General features: G+C 45.3%; 1 protein-coding gene across 1 annotated transcript in view; it reads left to right on the forward strand.

Annotated features, from left to right (window-relative positions):
- Positions 1-27,947, forward strand: part of INSC (INSC spindle orientation adaptor protein) — a 1,175,511-nt gene that overhangs the window by 491,344 nt on the left and 656,220 nt on the right. The window contains exon 3 of the mRNA XM_086958676.1: positions 25,213-25,265. Within this exon, the coding sequence (XP_086814802.1) occupies positions 25,213-25,265 (53 nt within the window). The remainder of the gene's footprint in view (positions 1-25,212; positions 25,266-27,947) is intronic.

Here is a 27,947-nt window from a genome sequence, read left to right on the forward strand (position 1 = left end):
AGAGGTTAGTAGAGAGTGTTTAGTAATAGGTACATATATTTTATAAATCTCTTTGTGTGGTTCTCCTTTCATTTGGTTATTCAGGAGGCTCAAATCTGGTAAAACAAGCTGCTTTACATTCCTTTGAGACTTAATCTGAAGGCTGCTCTCCACAGCTACCACTAGGATAGCTTTCTTTAAATGTTGTCTATGACCTAATAATCAATAAGGGTCGTTTGGATTGGTGCAAGGTGCCCATTTTAATTAGTGGGCAGCATATACCAGGTCAACTTCTCACAGCAGTTTTTAATGTGTTTAAATATTTCAAGGCTGCACATTCACAAAAGTCTATTCCAAACAAATCAGCCTTGAAAGACCTAAAACAAAAGAAATAAAAGCAATTCACCCTTAAAATTATGAAAGTGCATGCTGCATATGGAAACAGCGTAAGGACATAGGTCTCGATGAATGTCGTAGAGGCAGCAGTACATGGGGATTAATAAATAAAATATTTCACACCTTAGAACATCTAAAATATATAAAATGGGGACAGAACCAGCATAAAGAGACGAGTTCATACCTTTTTCTAATTCTTACCGCCTGTCTAATTAAATGTAACACTGCCAGGCAATTTACTAAAATACCTAATTTCTGTAGGAACTCCAGGCCTTTCTGATGAGTTCTCAAACGTGATTTTTTGTGAAATAGGAACCAGAAAATCATGCCTAGGATCCTTATATAATAGGCAGAACAATACAAAATGGGCCGTACTTTGTTTAGCATTATTACTGCAATGGCATAAAGGTAAATCATTCGACCATACACGTGGTAGGGGAAAGGCAAACTTATATAATATTAAACTCAGTCTAAAATACGTTAGGTAACATTCATGGATGGGGTTCAGAAACCAAGTTAGATAAAGTTCCATGCTGTTGCAGGTTGATGCCAACAAATCTATCAAAGGAAACCAGTGACTGGGCCCTCCACAACCTCTAATCTGTACAGGGGTTATAGAAACATGTCTTAACTACCTTTTTACTTCTAATTGATATCATATGAGGGTTATCAAACATTTCAGCTAACCCTACAGCCTCAAATATATTCTTAAAATATACTAACTATGGGATCTGCTTCATCCCATTCAGTGCTAAGCATTCCAAAACACTAGGGTCCTCATTAGGATGTCGGTCGGAAAGCCTCGGACCTGTGGTCGGACGCTTTCCAACCGGCATCCTTGGTTTGCATTCCGAACGCCATATTAGGATTACAGCGGTCGGAATTCAAACTGGCCGTCATTCCGGCTGGCTTCCGATGGGCTTATGCAGCCCAACGGCCAGTAGGAATGCCACCATAATCAAGCACAGACGACGTTTACTTCGTCGGGATTATGATGTCGATTTCCGACAGGCTTTAATTGTCAGACTTTATGAATTGGAAAGCGACTTTGGGGGCCCCTTCTCCCTGCTGCCTCCTGTTGGAGGTCGAGGGGGCACCCAAGGCACCACCCCCTTGTAAATCCCTGCACCGTGTGGCAGGCACCATTAGATGCCTGCCACACGGTGCAGGGATTTACACAACTCTCATTTCTCTATGGGAGTCTGTACTGTGGGTGCTTTCCGCCCGCCGCACAAGCTCCCATAGAGAAATAGGAGTTTGCAACTGCACCATTAAAATACAGTGCTTGGAACCGCCGATCTACGGTCGGTGGGTTGACACACCAAGACGGTGTCGGTCGGAGGCAACTCCGACCGACATCGTAATAGGGGCCTAGATCTCACCAAATCCACCTATGGGTTTCATATTCACAGTTGCTTTATAAACTTACTTGCTTACTCACTAAATTATTTATTCAAATTTGCTTTAAGTGCACCATTTGCCAATCTTCTTTCTAATTTTTCTCAGGAGTAGCCCCCCGAAGCCCAAATGTATCCATCAAGCTTGTGTGCTACGCTCGCTCCATTATCTGACCAGTTTCAAATGTTATCAGCTGCCACTGGTTTCTTCTATGGTCTGTGCCTGACCCTCTCTATATGTCTGTGTGCAGTGTGCTCGGCCCTTGGTTTTACCTTGGTCACAGGAAATGTCGGGTTCTGTGGCAGTCACGTTGTTGGGGTCATGGAAGTATAGTGAACAATCCGGATGGTCTTGTCTGCTCAAACCAGGGTCTTCCCCTGGTTTGACTTTTATATGCAAGGTCTGTTCTCTCTTAAATCTTTACCAGATACAGGTCATCACATTTCGCCATGAAAGCATAGTATCACATATTGTTACTCATTTTAAATGGAATTTGTTGAAAGTTTATCAGAAAAGTTATTATTTGTTATCGATCTCCATTACTTTGATTTAACTCGCTTTATTTGCATTGTAACACTGTTCCTAAATCGAAATTAAAAATATTGTAATGCTTGTTCTGATAACTTCATCATTCAGCACATGTAATATCCCCTCCACTGATCTCAGCTTAACACTAAGGTTTCAGTGTAGTAAATCGTTTCTTTTTCATGTATCTATTTATCTTTCAGGCTAAATGAATACACATACATAAGCCCGCACGTTTGGCAGTTCCATGTCCGGAAAATAAAAAATATTACTATGTTGTGCATACATCCTGTTCTTCCGTAATTGAGATCCATTGTTAGAAAAAAACGGATGCCACTGGTTAAGTAGTTGTCAGAGTGTTTGCTTTTGTCACGGTGCTGCGATGGATGTTTGCCTGTTGTGCTCACATCCAGTGCCCCAGAAGCTCCAATATTAAACATGAAAGGTCAGGTCCATCATTTTCAGGCCTATATATCTAAACTACTGTCTATCCCACTCACTGACACTTATCTCTTTAATGGTTACTTCTGACGTGAGTAAATGATGGAATTAATAATGTGTGTTATCAGGGTTGCAAAACATAATAACTCCCAATTAAGTTGTTTGACTGAGACGTGAACAAAATGGCATGTCAATTCAAGCTAAAAACAATATTCCCACCAGAAAAGAAGGATGGATTTGTGTTTAACTCATTGATTTCTGAGGGAAGTGCAAGCTTTGTTTTATAACAGGTTTGAATTTGCTTCTTCAACAACCATATAAAGGAAATGCATTATTACATGTTGTGCGCTATTTTTATATAAAAAACACATCACTCTATTGCGCCTTGCTGTTTTGTGTGCATACTTTTTTGAACTGTGTTAAATGGTCTAAAACGAACGGAGTTCTTTGTTTAGCATTCCTTTATACACAAAAAAATTCCAGAGAGCAACAAATCATGATAAACAAAACAAACATTCACAAACCAAGTTTTGTGTGGTGGTAATATTTGTCGATATATGTGGTCAGTGTAGGAGATATGAGGGTACGCCATTCAATATCTGGTATAAGTACATGGAAGAAAGTATATTTGAACTGTGTGCTGTACAAATCTACACCAATAGTAGGTGACTATATTTTCAAATGAAATATTGGAGCATAACACTTCCTTTTTAAAATGTAATTCACATCTATCTTCCGACAAATCAATAAAAAGGTTGTGCTTTAAAATATGTAATTTGGGCTGCATGCATAGGTAATTAGGAACCATTCTTGGTAGATAGGGGTCTCGTTACTGCTTGCAAGAAGAGGGGCAGATAAGAATTACGTTGTAAGTTGAGAATAATGTGGATTCTTCACAAATATTACGTCTACAATTGTTTTTTTATCGGGAACCAAGTAACTCATTGTAGCACTTGACTCTTTAATCACAATACACCCCTTACTGGCACCTGCATTTAAAGATCATAACACGCGTGACCTATACCAGATGCAACATCACAATATAAGGAGGTGCCATTATGAATGAGGCAGGCCTACTGGCTTTGACAGGGTGCCACCACATCAGTTGAAACAGCCACATGCTATGATTCAATAGTGGAACATCACTAAAGTCAATGGGGACAGTACCAATATGCAATATATGTGATTACCTATTATTGAAATTAGTGGGGGTAGGATCAACAGTAAAATCTTGTAATGTCTAGCACCAAAATTACCAAAAAAGCATGGAACTGAATTACAAGTATATCATATTTTTCCTTTTCCTTTCATCTGGCGACAAACACAGCCTTCTAGCCCAGCACTAGGGGTACCTGTCCTCCCAAACCTAGATACAAAATGCAGGCTCAGGTATATAACTTGAAACCTGAATAGCAGCCTTCTCAGGTCATGTATCATGTGACATGGGTGACATAGGGTGAGGTTTGGTGGAATACATTCTGGTGGGCTGGCAGCCCGAAAATACTAAATAAAGCTGTTAGGGTGCCCCTGCGCCTCCAATACAGCAGCTGTGGGAGCATCCTAGGGGATTGTAGGGGCACTCATTTCCAGCAGTGAATATTTTATGAGTCGGTTTCTCCACTCTGTTTTACTCTTGAGGCCGCACTATTCTTTTTTTTCATTTCTTTACATTCTTGGAGGCCATAACCACTAGGCCTGGGTGGTAAATTCCGTTCCGCTCGCGGAATTTGGGTAATTTCGTATTCCGCGGAGAACGGGGAATTGCCAAAAATTCCGCGATCCACATCTTTGTGGAATTTTTTGCTTGTTCGCGCTTTCAAAATGCGTATTTACGAGATATTTCTCCCCGAGCACGCAAACAGCGTTCGCGTACCAGAAAAAAGCATTGCGAACGGGCGGAACAAGCAATTCCGCATGTTCGTGGAACTCTGCATGCTCGCGGAGATTTTTTACCGTTTCAAGGAGCTTTACGTAGTGCGACTACTCAAATTCCGCCCAACCCTAATAGCCACTTGTTACCTAGGTGCTGCTGCCCAAGCTGGCTCCCATGCTGACATCAATCTTCCGGCTTCCACCATGGAGGGAGCAAGTTCTTCTGCTCCTGCAAGTGTACAGGAATTGTAAACTTTCTCCTGCGTGCAGTGAATGCAGAATGGAAGAATAGAAATGGCCCCCTCAGACACGTGCATATGGGGCAGACTACTTTCCCCATGAAGTCTCCTTGCATGTCTCAGGGGCAGAAATAACTTCTGGGTAAGGCGGAGCATTCATGCTTCCCCCTCCACATACAGGGAGGAATTTAAAAAAAATAGTTACCTTGAACCCTAGCGAATTTGCGGTCCCTGGTGGAATCTTCAGAAAGAACATACTTTTTTCTCTGCTTGGTCCTCGCAAGGGATCAAGTTTTAAAATGTGATATCTTAAACCCTGTGAGCCCAGTTTTAACAAATTAGGACTTTTTCGGCTTCTGCTGACCATTATAACCAGCAGAAGACTTTCCTTCAAGCCTTCTTCCCTCGTGCCCTCCAAAATGGTGTTACTTGCGGGAGCTGGGTTTCTGGTTCTTGCCACCAGACTTGTCCTCTGCTCCTGGTGCTCTTCTCTTGCTTGTAAGGCATCTTGTGGACAACCACAACCAAAAGTAGTACATCCTACCTGATGCACTCCCTAAGACCCACATCCTCTTGGCTATTTACAGGACAATTGTAAGGAAAGTCATGGCAAGTCCACAGAAATTTCCAGGGGCACCATCCAGGGTCACACAGTAGGTTAATTCCCCCAACTGTTCCTCAGAGGCGTAAGAGGAATAGTGTCTCTGGCCCTCGACAAACCCGTCTTAGTACTTGGGCCAGCTGGAGTTGAAGCCTGCCATTGCATGGGCATCAGGTGGCTTTTAATTCAACCTGGGTAGTCTTTCTCCATTGCCAATCTAAGTCCAGTGTCATCCTATTTGTCTCTCCTGCGTACAGGGGTTCCTAAGTGGGGATGGAAAGCTCTAGAATACACACACCTCTGGCCAATCCTAACCCTGCTGGATCATCAGTAAGGGTGTGCAGAATTCGGATAATTTTCTCCCATGAATTACACGAAATGTTGCCAAAATGACGCAAAATTGTGTAACTACGTGAAATTTTATCCTGTCATTTTGTGCTATATTTTATTGTGAAATGCGTCCTCGTCAATTTTTGGCACACAGGTGCATTTAAACAAAAGTACTGTGAATAACAGATGCTCGCCTTCTGTTGTTCCTCTGTGTTCACAGTTCATTTTTTCCGTGAATTACTTCGAATTGCACTATTTTTTGTACATTTTTACATGGTTTACTGCTAATTGCACCACTCAGTATATTTTGCCATGAAGTGGCATAATGGCATACTTTCAGACATCTTGTGAAACAAGTGTAATGCAAAATTCAGTTGGTGCAATTTAAAATTCGCTCAGAACAAATCATCACTCCACCCCCGGTCCAACCCTCCTGCGCAGGATTCTAGATCAGTCCAATACGGTGACTTAAATTGTATGTAGAAAAAGCTTCCCTGAGAGTCTCAGCTCTACTCTTTGCTGAAAAATCTGCCTGATCACTTCCCACCAACACTTCAAAGGCAAGGCATTCCTATCTTGGCATAGGAGGCTCTCCGCCTATGTTTCTGTGGGCCAAGCTAATCACCAGATGCATATTTTCTCCACACCTCTTCCTTTGCCAGGAATTGTGTCAAGCCCTGTAAATGACCCTAATTGCTAGGGAGCCCTTTGAACCTCTCTCTGGGTAGCATAGTCATTAACTTGGCCCAGTAGGTAGAACAATGGCCTCGAATCTGATTAAAAGCTGAGCAAGGGAAATATAACCATTCTTAAAGAATCATGAGAAGTGTATGTTAAGATGTTACAGCCTGTAAATCTAAACTCAGGTGCATGTTTGTCCTATGTTTTTGTACCTTGCTGACCATGTAGGCCTAAGTAGTGCAAACCTGTACTTTAGAGCAGATTTCACCTGTAATGTGCAATACAGTGCAAGCACCACACACCTTCAGTAAGAACTACAGTCCTACACTACGAATGCCCACACACGTTATGAGGACTAGGTCAGGTCAATACCAATCATTGAAGATTCCCTTCTCCAGCAGTTACAGGGCTGAGCAGCAATGTAGTTTTACACACGCAGCCCACACACATGTGTCTACCCATATGTTCATAGGTAACCAGCCCAGCGCCTCTTAACCTAGCTAGGGATTAGCAGCCTCATCTCAAAATGCAGAAACTGGTGGTTAGCACTCTGTCCATTTATCATGAATTTGCTGTGAGTGAGTATCACAGTAAAAGTCCAAAAACCTAGGTAGTGAAATGTGAAACATTCTGGGGAATATAGTACTCTTTGATCCACAGAGATCCTAACACTCAATAAGGCATGTTACGAAGGAATGAAAGAAGTAGCCGAATGGATGAAGCACAGCCGTCTGAAACTGAACTCAGACAAAACAGAAGTCCTCATCTTAGGCACCTCCCCCTCCGCCTGGGATGACTCTTGGTGGCCAGAGGCCCTTGGAAAAGCACCCATCCCGACGGACCACGCACGGTGTTAAGAAAGGGTTCCAAAGACAACCAGTAACTAAAGACCCTTTTTGTTGCCCGGCGGTATCGCCTCTATGACCCACCAAGGTTAATCAAATGAAGAAGCAGGCGCTGGAGACTGGAAGGCAGGAAACGAGGATTTTATTCTCTCCGGAGGAGAACACATCAATTCAGACAGCAAGTATCGTCACGAGGTGCTCTAATCACATCTCTGAGGCCTGGCCTCTTATACTAGGGTTTATGACCTTTATTGCACATAACACATTCTCGTAACACTTTGGTACTTGAAAGAACATCCTCGGAATCTCCCCTCCAGGCCCGTTCCCACATACATTTACAGTTGGATTCCCCACCCCGGTCACAACAGGTGATGGTTGCCGCACAGCAGGGCATTCCGCCGATTCACGGAATGCATGGGGTTGATCGGATCTCATAGGGTGGGGGCTTTGATCGGCTCGAGGGTCTTTTGATGGGGAGGGGAAGCTACCTACTGTACGGGGTAATAAACAGTATCCGCAGGGCCAGGTGGCGGCCTGGGAACAAGGAAGACAAACGGGGACACAGGGAAAGGGGGTTTGCATCAAAAGGATCTGTGGCCATGAAAGGAATGAGGGGAGGTGTTGCGCTGGGAACAGGATGGGGTTCCGTGGTGAAGCTGCGCTGAAGAGGGGTTTATGACCCAGGGCATGAGAGAGCGGGGGTAGTCAGTGTGCGGGGGGGGGGAGTGGGGGGGTGCTTGCGAGGTTAAGAGAGAGAGACGCGCTGGCTATCAGCGAGGGGCAGGGAGGCCATGGTGCTCAAAATGGCTGCCGCTTGCGCGCACGAATGGGCTCGAAAAGGGGCAAGATGGCGCCGATAATGTTCACCAAGTTTGTATTTATTTTCCACAGTCCTCCCTTTAACATTTCCAAGACATCTTGCTGGCCTATTTCCTATCTACACCTATATGCAGTGATCATAAGTAAGGGAGAGGGGACTTAGGCAAAAGAACTGTACATAAACATCACATTATAAACATCATATTAAAAAATCTCGTCATCTAGTAGGCGGGTTCATCGTTAAGTTGGTTGCAGAAAAAGTCATCGTAATGCAATATCAGACTAGAAGCACGTAGCGAGGGTGTTGGGTACAGATCATAGATACTTATAGTCATTTGGAATAAGAACTGGTAAGTTATCATATAAGTAAGTCCTTTTTGTATACGGCGGGAGCGTAGTTAGTCCAATGGTGATTGGGAGAGAAAGGAGATACAGTAAAAATATCAGAGTTCTCGTTGTCTTTTGTCGTCTTCTGTCGGCACTGTTGAGCACCTGGTTTACCTATCAACAGAAATGTTCATGTGGATTGAGTCGTTGGGGGTCTGCGGGTAGGGGTGCATTTTGTTTGGTTTTCGTCAGACCTCGTAGGAGAAATGCGTTACGGTTTTGGAACAGGTGCATCTTCTTCCGCAATGCAGAGCATAGATTTGCAATGGAAAATGCAATTGTTCCAGAATTGTGAGATCTGTTCGTTTCTTGAGTCTCTGTGGTGGGCATTTCCTGTTGCTTCCATCATCTTCGAGGTGCTTGGTAGCAGGCAGAACCACAGACTTTGTTTATCTTTTCTTCGGGGGCGACCCTTGGTGGAGTTCTAGGTCACCGTTCTGGGATTTAACATAGTTCGTGGTCTACTTAGTCGGAGCTCCCTCCCTTCTGACGCTGGGAGTACTCTTCTCTGGGTAGCTCAGTGGGATTTGGAGGAACTTGGGAGTTCGGGTGGAAAGGTGCGGGTGTGAACAGTCCTTATGGTAGGTCGGAGGAGGAGGGGATGGAGCAAGGCCAAGTCGGGAACAGATCAGGGGGACGGAGAGTTTGCGACAGGCGGGTCCGTAACCATGTTCAGAGAGCGGGGACTTTTTGGCACACGTTGATCATAGAGCAGGGGCTTCAGGTCAGCCCTCTCCTTAGCTTTGTTTGAAACAGTGCCCCGTCCTGCGACTCCTTACTGCTGTGGTCTCGCCTCGGCCTCCGTCGCTGATGTTCCACAATCCGCAGTCAGGCCGCGTGCTCCCACATCCGGTCTCTTTCTCCTCCGACAGTGATACCCTTAAATGAGTGTTGAAAAGACAGTCTTTAGAGATTTTGCAGAAAAAGGTAATTACATAAATCTATTTCTCTCCCAACACCAAGCAACTGGGGTAAGCACTCGCTACATTTGAGATTTTTGCGGCTAACGTATAAACAATTGATGATGGGTTTGCTGGAATCCTTACAACCTCCTTTTGTTGGCTAATTCTTTGGCGCTTTGATGATTATTACGTTCATTTGTAATAGGTACGAGGTCTGGTACTCATTCATTGCATACGTCTATTATAGTAGATGTCAGTTCTTCTGGCAGAGACCCATTTCCCTAGTACGAGTCTTGCAAGGCTAGGCTGGTCCTCAGGGCCTTGTATTTTACGAAAAAGTGCAACGTGCTATTCACCATAGTCTGATAGGCATCCTTCTGAGGGATGAACATAGGCTAAACAAGTCTTCATTACATCAAAACATCTTATTTTCAACAAGGCTTACTGCAACAAGTTCTTTCGATTTTCGATCTAATTTTTTTTTTTAACTTTGCATACATCTTTCTAACTTTCTATATAAATCCTCGCAACCTGGTTACTACAAGAACTCGGGGGGGGGCTTGCGATAATTATTAAACTTATCCTCGGGGAAGGTGGGATCTTATGGAAAACAATTAGGAACACAGCGAATTGGAGCAAGGGGCGTTTTTCAAGTTCTCGTTCGGGGCAGCTGATACCAAACTGGGGGCATTTTGGGAAGACGGGGGCGTCTCGATCATTTCTTACTGCTTGGGGTATGGAGACAATTTGGAGTGGGGATGGTCGCATTACCACGGACATATTTTACCATAGAAGCCACTGACAAATGGTTCCCTGAGTGAGGGTCAAATTTAGGGAACCTTAGTCGGCTTACCTGTCCCTTTCCTTTTGGCCAATTTAATTTTAATCCATATTTAGCAGAAAAGGAGAGGTAGTAACGTGGTACCGATACAATTTTATTTAGGACGAATTTGTGCAAATACTTGTGGTATTTGGGGCCAATCAGGAGGTGCACCAGGTTCGCCAATTAGGTGCCAGTCGCTAGGAAGAGGGAAAGTGTGGGGGGTGAAAGAGTGAGAGAGAGAGAGAGAAAGAGAGAGAGAGAGAGAGAGAGAGAGAGAGAGAGAGACAATAGGCCAAACAGTACACGGCTGACATGGAGAATGACCATGTATGGTTTGGGCTATTCAGTGCGTTACCCAACGTTAGACGTTTCGGGTCTGTGTTAGGATGTAGAAAGCATGCAGTTTTGGGACAGAAGAGCATTAAATCAGGTACAAAAAAGGTCGTGCATTGGGTGGGGCGTCTTTTTGTGTCGTCCTGCAGCGTTAATCCGTTTTCATGAATCGGGCGTGACGTGGCTCCAGATCCCTTACGATACTCTAATCGGGATTCTAATGTAACCTGCAGAGGGAAAAAAGGGGGGAAAGGGGGAGGTGGGGGACAACATTCGAACACATCAAATGTAAGGGCACGAAAGTCCTTTACTTACCGCATACTCGTACTTATCTCTTCGGGATATAATCCTTAGAGTCTTGGTCTCTGAAGTTTAAGGGGGCGGGCAATGTGATAGGTGGTTCATGGGGAGGTTCGAGGATGGCATTAAGGATCGTGTGTAGGGAAACGCTAAAAAAAGATCAGAGGTGCCTAGCGTGAGGTACCCGGTTTTGTAGATGTATCCGGCCATCGGGGTCCTTAAATCGTTCCCTAAAGCTGTGATGTTCCGAGGCATATCAGTTCTTCGTTCAACCCTGTACCTGTGTACCTTCAACCACCATAACTTTATAGCATTTCATCAATCACACCGCTTTACTTTACCCATTCTCAGAAGTCGAGGTCCTTCTTCATACATTAGTTCCTGAGCTTAGTCGCATATTTTGGAGGCAACGTATCATACCTTTGATTCGATCATCGATCCAGGGCCGAACAACCATTTCTCAGATAACCTTAAAAAAAGAGCAGAACAGTTGCGCACAGAAAAACCCTCCCACTGATTTCCACATTTACAAAAGTATGTGATGCCTATTCATAGTTTTGAAGACCTTTATTTGCATAATTATTCAGTACGTAAAATGTGAAGAGTGCAATCATTTTTTTGGCCGGACATGTCGACGATGGAAGCACATGCAGTAGGGGGTTATTTTGTGGCACAAGAACATGTTAAAAAGGGCCTAATTAATTATTTGCAAGTAACTAAAAACATTTCATTGCGTGACGAGGGAATCAGGGGCATTTCAGTTCATAAATGGAAACACAGTCAAGCTCATCAGAATCACATTTCCTAGATGTAAACCGTGGGTGTGCATCACAAGCGACGTTATGTACCAGTTACAATAAATGTCAAAAATAAATCGTTCATTGAAATCAACATTTTTACGGAACCCCTTTCAAATGTTCGCCAAGTGAACCCTCCTCCCTTTTTCATCGAGTGCGCAATGGTTCGTATATATATATCTTAGTACATCAAGTTTCATTAGCTAAGGAACACCACGAGGCATCCGTTAGTTCCTATTGATACCGGCGCCATTTTGGGCGAGGCCGGTTTAGTCCGGAAGTAGCATCAGAGGAAAAAAATGTCCCCGACGATTGGCGGTTGGACCAGAGTCCCTTTCGGCAGTTCAAAAGAAAATTGTGCTAACAGAGGGGCTGGTGGTGTGGACCGTCAATCAAGGGAGGGAGGGGGTAGAGTCTTTCTTACCGGGTCGTGTTGATGTTCGGCCGGAACTTGTTCGAGTTCGTTAGCCCATAATGTTCCTGGGTGGTTCAGACGGAAGCTGATGCAGACACGAGAGCACCGCCATCTTGTTGCTGTGCCGTGGTTATTTCACATGAGATCGATGCAGCTGTTCCTCACCGGAAGCCTGAAGGGGCTGAGGGCCCTTGGGACTTTGGTAGAATCTTCAAAGTCGAGGGGACGTTTGTCGATGGTGGGGGCTTGCGCCCAGGTGGGCAAGCGCCCGAGTTGTAATTTCGGACAAAGTTTCTCCAGCGGCCTAGACCCGCCTCTCGAGGGCCCAGACGCCATTTCGCGACCCTGCGGCAGCCACCCTTTGTCGTATCCATCAGGAGTGGAAGAAACTTCTTGTGATGGCGAAGGACAGAGCATCATGCTGCTGGAGCAGGACATTTTGGTTCGGGGCGCCAGGGTGCAGCAGTGGAGCCTTCATCTGGGGAGGTGAGGGAGGCTTGTCTGTGCCGCCTCCCTCTCCCGGCGCATCCCACGCCGTCCCTTTGAATCAGGGGTGCACATGATGACCACCCTACACCCCTGATTCCGACTCTTGGGGGACCATTGTACATCCGGTGCTCCGCAAATATACCAGTCGGGCGTTGTATGTCTTGTGCTGCGAAAATATACCAGCCGGGTATGATATGTCCTGTGCAGCGTAGGTATATGGCCGTCGCCCGGCTGGAGGACATCGGCGCCGGGCCAGGGCAGGGAAGCCTCCTACCTGTGGAGGTGGGAGAGGCTCGTCCGCGTCGCCTCTCCCTCCCTGCCCACCCTGCATCCGTTCGATGGAGGAATTCGTGATGGCCGGACCAGGAGAAACGAGGGAGGGGGCCATTTGCAGCCGCCCCCTCCCTACTCGCGGCCCGGGGGACGCCATCCCTGGAAGGGCAGTATGGAAAGACCATTTCATTGCCTGCTTTGTGGAGTCTCCAGTACCTTCTCGCCAGCGATCTCTTTTTGGCCCATGGTTGCTGGCAGGCCCCGCCCCACACGTGCTATGTGTTTCGGATGGGCGGGACCATCGAACTGTTACATTTCGAGGACTTCCGGAGTGAGCATAATATGTTCTGTATTTTTCCTATTAGTAAAGTTTTGTTTTAGAGAGAGTTCTACTAGTTATTCTATTTACTGTTGGGTGTGTGTTTTCTTTACCGTAATTAAATCCTAAGTTATATAATAGACGCTTGGTTTCCTTGAGTCTTTTCTCTAACGGGGGGTTGTTTACACTGGCCTGCAGTTGTGTTTGTTTTTCAGAGTGGGGGAGCAACAGAGAGCAATCAGTCCCAGAACTCTAACATGTCGTTAAAATTGGTCTGACGAAATCTGTGCCATCGAGCATAATCAAACGGGGTGGTTCTGTCTGTCCTGTCTGCACTAATCTGATTGGTTTTTATCTCGCGCCTTTTCCCTTTCTGTCGGCCTGTTCTTTCTGTCGACCCTCCGTTCTTACCTATGCTCTGCAGAGTCGGGCATTGGGCTTTCCAGTGCCCAAGACATTTACAGAAAGCACATTGGTTTTGTTTTACATCTGTTCGTCCTGTGCATAGTGTCAGGGGATTACCTTCGGGTCGTTGTGTTCCGGGGTTGACTTGTCGGCACACCCCTTTACACCGTTCTCTTTTCATGTCTACTCCTCGGGACTGTGCCATCGCTGGCCCTTCCCTTTGCCTACTAGACGTTTGGAGGGTTGTCCGTCGTGTCCCTTCATCTTTTCTAAATTCGTCGCCTTCCCTTCGTCGTGTGGCTTCTTTGCGCCACATGCCGAGACTATCGAGCATAATAGGTGTTGTTTCATTCCTACGAAGGGCTATTTCTACCGTTTCTATTTTGTCAAGATCAAAGGATCCTCTCAGTGGCCACTGACTTTCTCGATCCTTTTTCGTATATTTATGCCATAGCTCACTATAGGCTATAGCGATTAATCCATGCTTCATGAACATGTCCTTATTAGGGGTGCCTTCCAGCGGAGCCGGATGGTTCATCTCTAATACGCGGTCCGGGTAAAACAGGCTACTAACCAGTGGGGAGAAGACAGGCATGACGGATCACAATGGGATAATAGTCAGCACTACCTATCTTATCACTGCGCGCAAAGACTAGACAGAATATTTCTATTCTACGTTGTTTGCACGTAGTGAATACCTCATGAACCAATCTTGAGCAATCAATGTTAGGTCAAAAATAAAAAATCAATATGGTCAATGGGAAGAATAAGTAGGCTCGCAAAGGTTCGCGTCACCTACCCTTTCACTATCTGCAAAGAGGGGACCTATTCTTTCCCTGTTTGCAGACAGAGAATCTCCAGAAAACAATCTATAACAGTTAATCAATGGGGGGAAGGGGCAATTGTTCAATGGGGGAGAAAAATAGGTCCGACGGGTGCGTACCTATCCTTCGCTGTTTATAAAGGGAGAGCCTGTTGTTTCTCCGTTTGCAAACAGTGAATCTCCAAATAAATTAACAAAAAGTAATACTAGTATTTTCTCAACAATTATCAATCACGTTCAATTATCTATCACTTTCGCAATTCGTCGTGTTTACACGACCTTACCCGGACCGCATGGACAGTTTCTTGTCTTCCGAATCCAGCGCCCGATCGTCCTCTTCTCTTCGTACTTCTCGCGGCACTCCTGATGGTTCCCAGTCAGGACCGCAGATCACTCGGGAGAGGTCTGTTCGGAACCAGTGAAGTTCGGATGATCGGCTGTCAGACGAGGGTCTATCGGACAGGGTACCTTCCGATCGTTGCAGTCGTTCACTCTGTCGTCAGGACCTCTCCCACTGGATCCACGAGTCGCTGATGGGCCCCACGCTTGGGACGCCAATTGTTAAGAAAGGGTTCCAAAGACAACCAGTAACTAAAGACCCTTTTTGTTGCCCGGCGGTATCGCCTCTATGACCCACCAAGGTTAATCAAATGAAGAAGCAGGCGCTGGAGACTGGAAGGCAGGAAACGAGGATTTTATTCTCTCCGGAGGAGAACACATCAATTCAGACAGCAAGTATCGTCACGAGGTGCTCTAATCACATCTCTGAGGCCTGGCCTCTTATACTAGGGTTTATGACCTTTATTGCACATAACACATTCTCGTAACACTTTGGTACTTGAAAGAACATCCTCGGAATCTCCCCTCCAGGCCCGTTCCCACATACATTTACAGTTGGATTCCCCACCCCGGTCACAACAGGTGATGGTTGCCGCACAGCAGGGCATTCCGCCGATTCACGGAATGCATGGGGTTGATCGGATCTCATAGGGTGGGGGCTTTGATCGGCTCGAGGGTCTTTTGATGGGGAGGGGAAGCTACCTACTGTACGGGGTAATAAACAGTATCCGCAGGGCCAGGTGGCGGCCTGGGAACAAGGAAGACAAACGGGGACACAGGGAAAGGGGGTTTGCATCAAAAGGATCTGTGGCCATGAAAGGAATGAGGGGAGGTGTTGCGCTGGGAACAGGATGGGGTTCCGTGGTGAAGCTGCGCTGAAGAGGGGTTTATGACCCAGGGCATGAGAGAGCGGGGGTAGTCAGTGTGCGGGGGGGGGGGGTGCTTGCGAGGTTAAGAGAGAGAGACGCGCTGGCTATCAGCGAGGGGCAGGGAGGCCATGGTGCTCAAAATGGCTGCCGCTTACGCGCACGAATGGGCTCGAAAAGGGGCAAGATGGCGCCGATAATGTTCACCAAGTTTGTATTTATTTTCCACAACGGAACCTGGGCGTCATCCTGGACTCCTCACTCTCGATGACCAGACAAGTCAACGCCGTTTCATCATCTTGCTACAACATCCTTCACATGCTCAAAAAAACATTTCGCTGGATCCCCACCGAAACTAGAAAAACGGTCACCCACGCACTGGTCACGAGCCGCCTGGACTACGGAAACACCCTATACGCCGGTACCAACGCAAAACCTTCTGTGTAAAGATTTCTCAGGGCATAGATGTCTCTGAGAGATGTTCTACAGGCCCTGTCCGGGGTGGTCATGCTGTGTCAGTGGAGTAGAGTCTATTGGCCATACCATGTCTGTAAGGCTGGGGCTCGGAGATACTCTCTGTGGAGCCCATTATTTCTTGTGGGAGGCAAATCTCTGGATTTCTCAGTTAGGAGGTCCTGCTTTCTTAATTGTGCTTAGTCTAATGGAGTGTGCTTTTGCCTGTTTGTCTTCACGGTCTTGAGGGAGTCGTGTTTTGGCAGGTGTTCTATCTAGTGTTAAGGGCATTTGGCAGTGCTTAATTTGTAGGGTATGTGGAGTCTGTATGGGCATGTGCCATTTATATGTAGTTGGGCATGCTGTACAGTAGTGCTAAATCTGAATATTCTCCTATGCCTGCTTGTTTGGGGGAGGGCTGTCTTTGGGGAATGGATGATTTGAGATTTGCTGTCTGTTTGGGTCCTTCTCAGTGGGCTGGTTATTCAGTCTGCAAGGGGGAGTGCCCCAATGGTGGTGGTATGTCTTACAGGGATTATACGGGCGAGGTTGTACTCTATTAAACTACACTCTCTCTCTCTCTCTCTCTCTCTCTCTCTCTGGATCATATCTCATAAGAACGCTGTAAGCGAATATACAAGTGCTGTGGCTGTGTTAAAGTTTATCGTTCTTTTGTTCTGACCAGAAACCATTCTCTTAGTGCCATTACCATACTCCCAACAGGTCGTTTACTGTGACCTTTGTGACCAAAGATGGATCAATAACACTACCTTTAGGTGATTCCCCCCACCCCACCCCCAGAGTTGGAGCCCTCGTGGTGGTGGTGACTGGTTAAGCAGTGCCAGATACTCTTCCGAGTTCCTGTTGTTGTGGGATTTTGGGGCATCACATGATACCATGGCTAGATCAGCGCAGCTGTGTTTAAAGCCATGGCCTTCTTCCAGGGTTTGCCAGCTCTAGCTGTTTCAGTGAGATAGAGGGGGAAGCATCTGGCATTGAGACATCCTTACTTTGGGCCAGCAACGCAGGTGAAACAAGCAATTGGAAATATACCTCCTTTTAGAAATGCCTTTACTTATCTTGTTGCCTGAATCATCTTTTTAAATAGTTTCAGTAAGTGGTACAGTCTTATCATTTACATCTCCCCTTATTTATCCTCACACTTCACAATATTCAAAAGCTATTCATTATTTTTAATAAAGTTTATTTTTATAACATTATACAATTTGTTACATCTTTAACATTTTTGTGGGATTGCTCTACTAAGAGATCTTTGTGGCATATTAACTCTCCTTGGGCGGATCAATGATGCTCCTACACACTGCAGCATTGCGAACACTGAATTCGCTTTTGCTAGGGTCAAGCTGAGAATCTGAGGCGGGCATTTCAAAGTAACCTCTCTCCAGGCCCAGGGTCTAGTATGAGCTTTTTAAGGGAATAGACAAAATCAAGTATTAATAAATGTCTTTCTCCACTCTGGGACTCTTCATCATCACATAGGGTAGTGTTCAGGCGATGACATTTTGGCACTCATTACATGTTCGTTAGGAAATTATTATGCTGTATGTTTGCTTCTGAAATTATCAATACCACTAGTATTGGTGATTTCAAAGTGCAATAATAACATACTATTTCAACTTTGCTGCTGCAGCTGAACAGCTCCTACCAAATGGGGAATCACTGCAGCGTTGAGAATGCTGCACCCAGTTCCCATAGTTCCCCATCTCCCATGCCTAAGCATGCTTAGCAGTGGATTTAAATAGAAAATCCCTGTTTTGCTAGGTACCAACCCCGAGGGGAATCAAGGTAAAGGTCTTACACTTTTCCTTCCTAGGTTTTGCTACATTATGATGTAGCTCTAGTACCATACAGCTGTATACTGGCACAATAATCCACGATTAAGCAACCGGATGGCTCCAAGACTTGCCTAGATGTTCCCCCCTTTTTCTCTTCACGTGATTGAAGAATAACCCCTGCCCTCGGCACACAATAACCTTCTCCATGATGACCGGGTACCTTGAGAGTTCAAGACCCCTTCCTATTTTTCATTTTATTTACTTGGGCATGTGGTCTGGCTTTAGGCTTAACTACCGTAAAGCCCATTGTGTTGACAGGTTGTTTACATTGGCGACTTTGGTCAACTCATTTCTAAAATGATGAGATGTGAATTTTGCCAATTATCTCTGATACAGGAGGCTCTGCCACGTGAAAACTATTAAGCAGTCTGCTAATGCTGATTGTCCTTAGGGGCGTAAATGGCAGCTTAGCAAAAATCATGCTAGCTACCTAGGGAATAAATATCCAATCGTTACATTGATTTTTTACTCATATTTAGCTGTGCACAGCAGAAGTAGAATGGGTGGCCATTCCCTGACAATAATGCGATTAAATAGGCTTAGGCAAAAGTATCGTATTATAAACTTCAACGAAATTAAGTATTTTTAGCATGTTATCTTTTTGAATGCAAGTAAGAAAGCGTCTTACTTTTCCTATTAAAATACTGATCAGATGAGCATAACTTTTAATGCATGTTACAAGACACAGACGTCAATCAATCACTCAAAGCATTTGTAGAGCGCGCTACTCACCAGGTATCAAGGCGCTGGGAGTGGGTGCAGCGACGGCTCGTGGAGGGAGTTACGGTGGGGCAGGAGGGTGGGGAGGGGGAGGGGCAGGGTGGAGGTTGCTAAAAACCGGCATATGGATAATTGCAGGTAAGTAAACAATTTAATTAATAAAACGAATTTCGTAGCTCGCACTGCATTGCATTTTGCGATGCAAGGCGCACTACGAAATTCGTTTTATTAATTAAATTGTTTACTTACCTGCAATTATCCATATGCCGGTTTTTAGCAACCTCCACCCTGCCCCTCCCCCTCCCCACCCTCCTGCCCCACCGTAACTCCCTCCACGAGCCGTCGCTGAGTGGGTGGATAGGGGGGGGGGACGGGGGGGGGAGCCGCCCGAACTCTGGCATTAAAATGCAAACACAGATTTGCTTTTCTTTGCTGCACTGACCTAAAAAACTATGCAGCCAGGGGAGCTTTCAGTCCCACATTAGAGTTTGATCTGTATGTAGAAAGGACCTAGACCCATGTAATAGTCAAAAAGCCATTCTCTCTACGACATTGCAGAAAGAAACTCATGACAAATGCCTTCTTTGCATTTAGGAAGGCACTGGAAGTCGGGTAACAATGCATTTAGACCAGATAAAGTAAGCAGGTGGCAGTTCGGTGTGAGATGTTGTTTATTCTCCCACAACAAGCCCCTTTTGCCACGGTGTGACAATTCGGGGAATTTTGGCCCACGACATGCAAAAGCAGCCATTCAGCATATCACGTTGTATTGTGTTGTAGCATTGCCACATTGAGAAGGGAATTAGGATTTTAGAGTGCATGGGAAGCTTGTCATTTTTAAACAGATAGCGTGGGCAATTATTAAGAAAGTACTAATTTTGCCCTATAGATGGGTTGCAGATTTATTACTTTTTAAAAATGACCCTGTATTGATTTTGGGGTTTTTAATTTCCATATATCAATATAATATTCCATTTTGCTTGTCTTATTTTAAACTCGCAATCATTCATCATAATGACATAGAAATACCCTGGTCATTGGGCAGAACGTGCATAATAAGCAGATATACCCCAGCCCAGGGCAGAACTACCTAAATCTTTACTCGCCATTTAATACCAATGAAGATATTGCATTTCCGTATACAAAATATGGAGATGTAAGCATTTCAATTGTACACCTTGTTTATTGAATGGGATACAGATATGTTATGCATGAGACCTTTCAGCACATCTTCCCGAATATCCCACCACCCTAATCCCTGGTGATGAGCAACACTTCCAGTGCCATTGTTCATTCCTTCTCACTATGGCAGGAGGTTGTCTGATTTCGCTTTGATGGCCAGCAAGAACTTCTCCAAGCTGCCCAACGAGTCACCCTCTGGCACCCACTCTTTGATAGTGAGTACGGGGCTTAATTCTGCTAACATCCATTTCTGTGCGTCTTCTAGCCAGATCTCACAATCAGGTGCCATGGCTGCCTTGTATCCCATTGCTGTTTCTTTTGGCCAGCACGAATGGTAGATCTATAAATTGACACACATCTTGTAGTGCTTTAGAACACTGGAACGCTGCATGTTTCCCAAGTCCCCCTCTACTCCCCTCTACTCCCCATGACTGATGGCCAATAAGCCTTCAGCTGTGACCATCCACACACCATCTGATAAAATGGGTCTATATTTTTTGGAGCAGAGGTAAGATGACTCAGGGAACATTTAGGCAATTCTCCTAGGAGAATAATTTATCTGTGCGATTCTTAGAGGGTTTCTCGTGCTGGTTTTTGGGTAACCCAAAGCGCAAATCCTTTCACCTTCCATAAATTTCCTTCCCTTCCTATGCATTTTTCCCAGCATGTCTTTACTGACGATATATTGATACAAAAGGTATGTGCCAATGTTGTCAATAGGATGGCCCCAGCATGTTTGCAGTCTCCGATTGTACGTATTCCAGTGAGTACCTCGGCTACACATGGATCTGTATCCCCTGACCCACATGCTCTTCTTCCAGCTTGCTGCACTGCAGCACAAGCCATAAATTGCCCTACTGGTTTACCCGTTTCATCTCTTAAATTCTCCAGGTGGGCATCGACCTGCCTGTGACATAAGCTACGCACTGTGTGAATCCCAGTTTATGACATCTTATCTTAGAGATGCATCACATCCTTGAAACCCGAAGGATACCATAGTGATATCTTCGGCATGTAAATTGACCTTTCACTCATTTTACTGACATACTTTTGCCAAAATAATTTATCCACCTGGTCAGCTCTGATATTGCTCTTAATTTCCTTCATTTTTCCTAGTAGTACCCCCTCAACTCCCTGCACACCTGAGCTAGTATGAATCTCTAAGCTCTCCTGTTGCGGTTGCAGTCTGTTTCATTGGCCACAATAGCTGAGTTGCACAATAATACATCTCCATGTTAGGTACTACCATTCTCTCCTCATTTAGAGGCCTTATTAATTTAGTTATGGCTAGTATTTTTCTCTTTGTTGCCCAAATTATATCTGTGAGATGGTCATTTAACTTTCTGAAGAACGCTGTCTTCAAGACTACCATAAGTATGTGGGCTATTGTCAACAGTTTCACAATCGCCCATTGATGAAAGGGGCAGTCTGGTCCAAAAGGGGATAGATTACATGATCCCAGATAAGGTTTCAACACAGTTTCACACGACAAGACGTTCATCAATCTGTTCCCCTCAAGTATCTGAAACTATCAGTTTGCCATCTAAATGGGAAGTCTTTGCACACTGGGGGGCTTATTTACATGCCCCTTGCACCACTTTTGCTAATTTTTAACATGGGAAATGTGCCGTACGGGTGGCGCAAGGGGCTTGTAAATAAGTCCCTGGTAGTGCAGCATTGCATGTCGTAAAACGCGGGAACCTAAAGGATTTATCTCAATTTACTTTTAGAGTGTGACCCAAATTCACCCAATATCTCCAAAACTCCCTGTAAACTGTACCGAGGATCCGTTAATACAAGAAATTGTCATCTGAATATACAGAGACCGTATAAAATGGGTATTTAATTCCACAATCCTGGGATCTTTGTTATAGTGGACACACAACAGTCTTCATCGCCAATCTGAACAGCGTGCAGATGTACTACTTTTTTTAAAATCCACAAACATTCACAGGGGTCCCCCGTAGGGTGACCAACCGTCCGTAAATTTCACGGACTGCCCGTAATTTGGGCCTCTTGTCCGTTGTCCGTGAAGGATTCTTTCACGGACGCCTTTTGTCCATAATTTCAGCTGCCCCCTGCAAGCAGCCTGTAACTCTCACTGCAGGGGGCAGCTCACACTCCTGCTGTGATCAGTGGCCTGAAGAAGCCCCTCCCCGCCCTGGCAAAGACTGCTATCAGGCCCATTATCATTCTGTATGTTGCCCTAATTATCACATACAGAATGATAATGGGCCTCTCCGCCCAGTGACCGCATTTCGTGTCCAGTGTTTTTTTCCAGTGGGGGTGAGGGGGAATCGAAACGTCCTGATAAAATAAATAAATAAAACCCTTTCAGCATCTCTGAGGTTTTAACTATTACATGCCTGCTGGAAACAACATTAGAGCTTTAATGGGGGCTTCTGAAGAGGTTTGCCATGAGTCCTTGAAAATGGTATAATACAACAATCAAGGAATAACTGTGTGCATGTAGTGATTACTAAGAGTATGAACAGATCGATGGATGAATAGATTAAGTGATTGTATTGATGGACAAATGAGTGTGCAAGCAGATGAGAGGATGGATGAGTTAAGTAAGTGCCTGAGGTGAGCTCTGCACTTCAGTCACAGTCTGCACAAAGTTGAGTTCAGCGTCAGTGAGGCTGGTTCAGGCTCCACTCGGGGGCCTCTCACACATCCTACTGCCATTCCATTTCTGGTGCTGGGTGTAATTTCTGATATTTATATGTTTTCCTTGTCTTCATTGCTTGATTTTGCTCCTCCTGAGAAAGTGTCACTCATAGTCATTGAATGTCACTCAAAATTACACTGAAATTATGAAAATGTCACGCGTAAGCAATCTGAAACCTTGACAGCTAAGGGAATGTAAGATCTGAGAAGTCTTCAGCTGTGATCTTTTTCTTCACTTTTTGTTTTTTTGAATATGCAAACGCAGGTATGTTTCACTCGCATATACAACAGATGCAGTGAGTGCAAGGTTCTCTCAACCTAGTGGAGTGGTGTGGCTCACTGGTTAGAGGCGGCAGACCCAGGAGCATAGGACGGCCCAGGACCAGGGTTCAATTCCCGATGCGGCAGGGTTGTGAACCAGGGTCAGCGGACTCGATAATTCTCGCCTCGGTGCCTACTCTAACCAGGAATCGCACTCGGCAACTCTGGGCTTAGCTTGCCTCATCTCCACAACAGCCCCCCACAAACGCCGGGGATGCCTGGTTTCACCTTGCAGATACCCAGGAGGGAATATCTCACAGGGAAAGCCAGGACGGGTTCCCCAGTGGTATATAGCGCCAGGATCCCTCCGGGTAGCAGTGCGCTTTACAAGACATTTACAATTTAAAACAAACTTATTTTGACTTGTGCTTGTTGACTATTTACTTATGCACTATTGCGGGACTTCCTCTGATGTGTATGCAAAACGTACCTTTTGTCCGGAATTTTCGTCTGGAATTCTGACCTTCTGTCCTGAATTTTTGTCCTGAATTTTGACCCTTTGTCCTGAATTTTTGCACTCACTGTCCTGAATTTGCACCTATGCCAGTTGGTCACCCTAGGTCCCCCTGGAAGGCTGTGCCAGGGGCAGGTTTCCTGGCGTACTACTGAGAATGTCATGCGACATTTTCCTGTGGTCCGTATTTCCCCAATGCGTTAATACACATAAGTATAGACTCAGGCACTAGTAAAATGGTACACAATATTTAAATGGACATTTTTTCTTTCCTACTTTTTCCTCTAAAGGAAAAGATATTTCCCTATGAAGAAATTCCTTCTCTACTTCCCCTCCAAGTTTGGAGGTGATTGCTTTCCCTTCTAATAGTGCACGCAGAGTAAGCATGGGCGGAAAATCCGTTTCGCTCGCGGATTTTGCGGATTTTCGGTAAATTCGCAATCCGCGAGATTCGCGAATCTCCCGCAAAATCCGCAAATCCGCGAGCAGCGGATTTTATGGCTTGCTCGCATTGTTCGCGTGAGTTCGCGGCTTCCCAGTACAACTTCGCGCCCCGCGAATAAGCGCTAAATTGCAGAAATACGATCTTAGCAAAACTGACACTACTTACCAGGTTCAAAAGTTCAGGCTCATCATTAGTAGCCATTTCCTGTAGTGCTTCCTGAGGGGCCCCTCCAGAGTTCAGTTGCCAGTTGCAACTATTATGTGACCCTGCTCTGAACCTCAGAATAGTTACACATATGCCACAAAGGTCCTGAATTACAGCTAAGGGAGACAAGCAGGAGCCAGGCTGGAAGTTCAAATCCATTAATCAGCCCCTAATTCATTATTGTCAGTTGGGGCAGGGCAGGTGTTGTAACTAATTTTGCAACAATGAAAGCACTTAGCAAGTGCAAAAGATCACTAATCAGGAAGCACTAAGGAAGCAGGTGCCAGCTAAAAAAATATTCTGTGACACATTAATCAGCCCCAAATTAATTCAGGTCACTTGAGGCAGGGAAGGTGTGCTTTGCTTTGCCACAATAATGTACACTGACTGGACAACCAGAGGGTGCTGTGATGAAACAGAGGGTGGCATGGGTGGGCCAGAGGGTGGCATGAGTAGTCAGAGAGTGGCAGTGGTGACAGAGAGTGGCAGTGATGAAGAAGAGTGTCCCAAACAGGCTGGACACGTAGAAACAACAAGTTCGCAAAACTTGCGACCCGATAGGTAAGTTCGCGTTTGCGAAATTGTACAAAACCCTCGCGAACTGGCAGAAACCCGCGCGAACACACAAAAAAAAAAAATCCGCAAATTCGCGAGAATTCGCGGATTTTGCGGATTGCCAGTTCGCAAATCCGCAAAATTCGCGAACGCGAGATTCGCAAAATTCGCCCATGCTTAACGCAGAGTTATTCCAGACTTTTGCTGTAGTAAATCTTCAATTATAGGAAAAGGACTGATTGGAGTTGGAAAATGTTCACAAATCTACAGGTTTTTGGCATGGAAAAACGTTCAAGGTTAACTACTGCTTGTTACATCCACCACAAATCTCTTGCCTAGAAGTAAATATTGTGTATTTCTTCGTTTTAATGGAGGACTAATATACTGTAGCAAACCCATTTATGGCTGCCAGCATACCTTTTGTGAGTTCCTCGCAGGCATAAATATAGGCATTTTTGGACATAAAGAGAGGTTTACAGACTAAGAGGCCTTTGTAAATTGTCTGCAGGAACACTTAAAGTGTAAATAGTAAGTTTGTTACATTACATGAATAATTTTTTTTGTTCTTTGAACTAACTATGTTACCCCATATTCATCCACGCCACAAAACTCCCTCTTGTTACATTTAGGTGAAGTGTATTAGTATTTTGATAAATTGTCGGTGCAGCTCATTATCAAGTTACACAAGCTATTCTGTGAGTAATGTTTACAACTGTTTCTAAATTTAAAAAGCACTACCTTTTTTCCATTGGCAGTTTGAGAAGCTTCTAATGGATAAATGTGCAGAACTGACAACAATTACTGGAAGGTAAGACCTATTTACTAATTTGAACACAAACGTGCCACCCATGTAATGCCTTCCTGGTACAAAGTAACACAAGGCATCGACTTGAGTCCCTTGTCTTACACCAGATTTTCTAAGGAACGCAGGCCTGCTCAAGGTGGCCTTGCCTGGCTTGATAAATCTGACTTACGGTTTGCATTGCCTCTAAAGACTGAATACATTTCTTCTTTAGTGGACTCATAGAACATGTCAAATTGCTTTTATATGCCTTAACAGAGTCTATTCTACTATGAGACCTAAAGAAATACCAGGTCGTCTCCGACTCATTGTTTTGTGGGTGAAGGATCATTCTCTTACCAAAGGGGCCTTCTGATAGAATACAATCATTATTCGACAAATAATACTCAAAATGATTCTGCCTGTAAAATAAGCTAAGCAATATACTACAAGTGATTCCATATCATAATGGAATATGATGATAGGTTACATCCTGAGCTGAAGCATGTAAGTTTGTGCAAACATTGAAATTCTTTGCGTTTAGGGCATGTGTGTTTACTGGCCTTAATATAGGATAAATGTTTGATGTGAAATCTCCCTCAGAAGCATATAAATATAAAGCCTTAAGTTGTATGTGATCTACAGAATGGGCAATTAATGTAGGTATAGAGAAAGCCTAAAGGGTACCTATATCAGGAGAAATACTTATACTAACTAAAAGGGTTATTATTGCTAGCATAAGAACTGTTAATATCACATCAATCACTACTCTACATATAGTTTTGGTAAGGAAATGCATGTTTGTCTGCAGTTAGAGCTTGAGTAGAATAGCAGTAAGCAGACTCGTAATCTTCTGCAATTAGTTCTACTTGTGCAAATTGAGTCAAACTCGTTGTTGGTAATTGTGGTTACTTCATTCATCTTATGTAAAGTAGTCTTCAGGAGGCATCCCTAACTCTAGTCCATCTTATTCTAAAATGACAACCCTAGCCTTCCACTGCAGTCTTGGCCATAGGTAGTCTTCTTAACCCTCTATTAAAATGTTGTTTTTATTTTTTCTCTTTTGTTTATTTTTTTCTATTAACCTCTTAAGTGCTGCGTCGGGGCGTTGGCCGACGGCAGCACTACCTCCCCAGTGCTGCGCACGTCCATTGGACGTCCATTCAGCACTAGTTCCAATGGACAGCGCAGCACTGGGGAGGGATATTTGCGCCGCATCTAAGGTGTTAAAATAATTTTAAAGTTTGTTTAAAGTCACTTCAGACACAATTCATCAGTGATATTTTAAGACTTCTGTCAAAATATGATCATCTTTAGGAATCAATCACTATTACTGTTGTGGTGCATCATGGGCCTCAATTGGTACTTCTCTCAGTTTATTCAGGTCAGAGATTGCTGTTTTGGGCACACTGTTGGTGTAAAAAGTCCAATACAGTGATGAATGTCTGTGATGATGCACTCTTGCTCTCTCTGATCTTCTGGGTGTCTGTTGATCTCCTTCAGGATCACTCAAACCACTCAACTGTTTCTTTGATGATAGTCTGTGGTGTGCACTCAGTTGATAGACTAGATCTCATTCTCTCTCAGCTCCTTGGCCACTTTTTGTCTCTCTATTGCTCTCCCACTTTCTTTCACTTTTTCCTTCATCTGCGGCTGCCCTGTTGCATTCCTGCACTCTGGGCTAATCTCTTCCTGCTCCAAGGGTGTTTTTAGATCATTTTGTGAGACTTTTGGGACATGGTGGGTTGGGGAACTCTAGTGCATGGTACCCCTCCTTCTGTCCTTTCAGACAGACAGGCATAGGAGGTTGCAAACTTGCTTCAGAGGTCACCATCTCTTTGAGCGAGCACCTCACTCTGGGCGTGAGAGGTATGCACCAGTTACGGCAGTCTTCCACATTTCACAGCAGTGCCGTAAATCAGGATGAGCTGCTAGTGTCCTTTCCACCTCTACTCCAAGAACAACTTCCAAATGTGCTTCTTTACCAGAATCCAGTCACCAGGACTAAGGTCATGGCATTGCCGTTGATGTAGAAGAGCAGTAGCAGCTCCAACTTGGTGAGAGATTGAAGATACTGCATCAGCCAGTCCTTTGCAGTAGTTGAGGATCATGTTATCCGTGAGCGACCACTGCGCCTCTGGCCTGGTCGCCCCCTCGCTCCTCTACGCTCCTGCTCCAGAGCCCCCTGCTGACTGAGATCTTCACCGCCGAGCGCCGCCGATAGCAGCGCCCCAGCCGCCGCAGGGCCGCCCGCTCAGCCTGATTCCGTTTTCCCGCCGCTTCCTGCCTAAGGCCCCGCCCCCTCGCCAGACGATTGGTGAACGCGACCCCGCCTCCCAGCTGACCCGCCCTCCCGGCTCCCTTCTTAAGGGGACCCTGCCCGCACCTGGGGAGCGACCACTGCGCCTCTGGCCTGGTCGCCCCCTCGCTCCTCTACGCTCCTGCTCCAGAGCCCCCTGCTGACTGAGATCTTCACCGCCGAGCGCCGCCGATAGCAGCGCCCCTGCCGCCGCAGGGCCGCCCGCTCAGCCTGATCCCGTTTTCCCGCCGCTTCCTGCCTGCGGCCCCGCCCCCTCGCCAGACGATTGGTGAACGTGACCCCGCCATCCAGCTGACCCACCCTCCCGGCTCCCTTCTTATGTCGCCCCCTCAGCGACCGCGCAGCGGACGCGTGCAGCGGGAGCACCGACTGAGCGCCGAAGGTGTGCC

Source organism: Lissotriton vulgaris, chromosome 2_1, assembly GCF_964263255.1.
Source record: "Lissotriton vulgaris chromosome 2_1, aLisVul1.2, whole genome shotgun sequence".
In the NCBI taxonomy this organism is placed as follows: Eukaryota; Metazoa; Chordata; class Amphibia; order Caudata; family Salamandridae; genus Lissotriton; species Lissotriton vulgaris.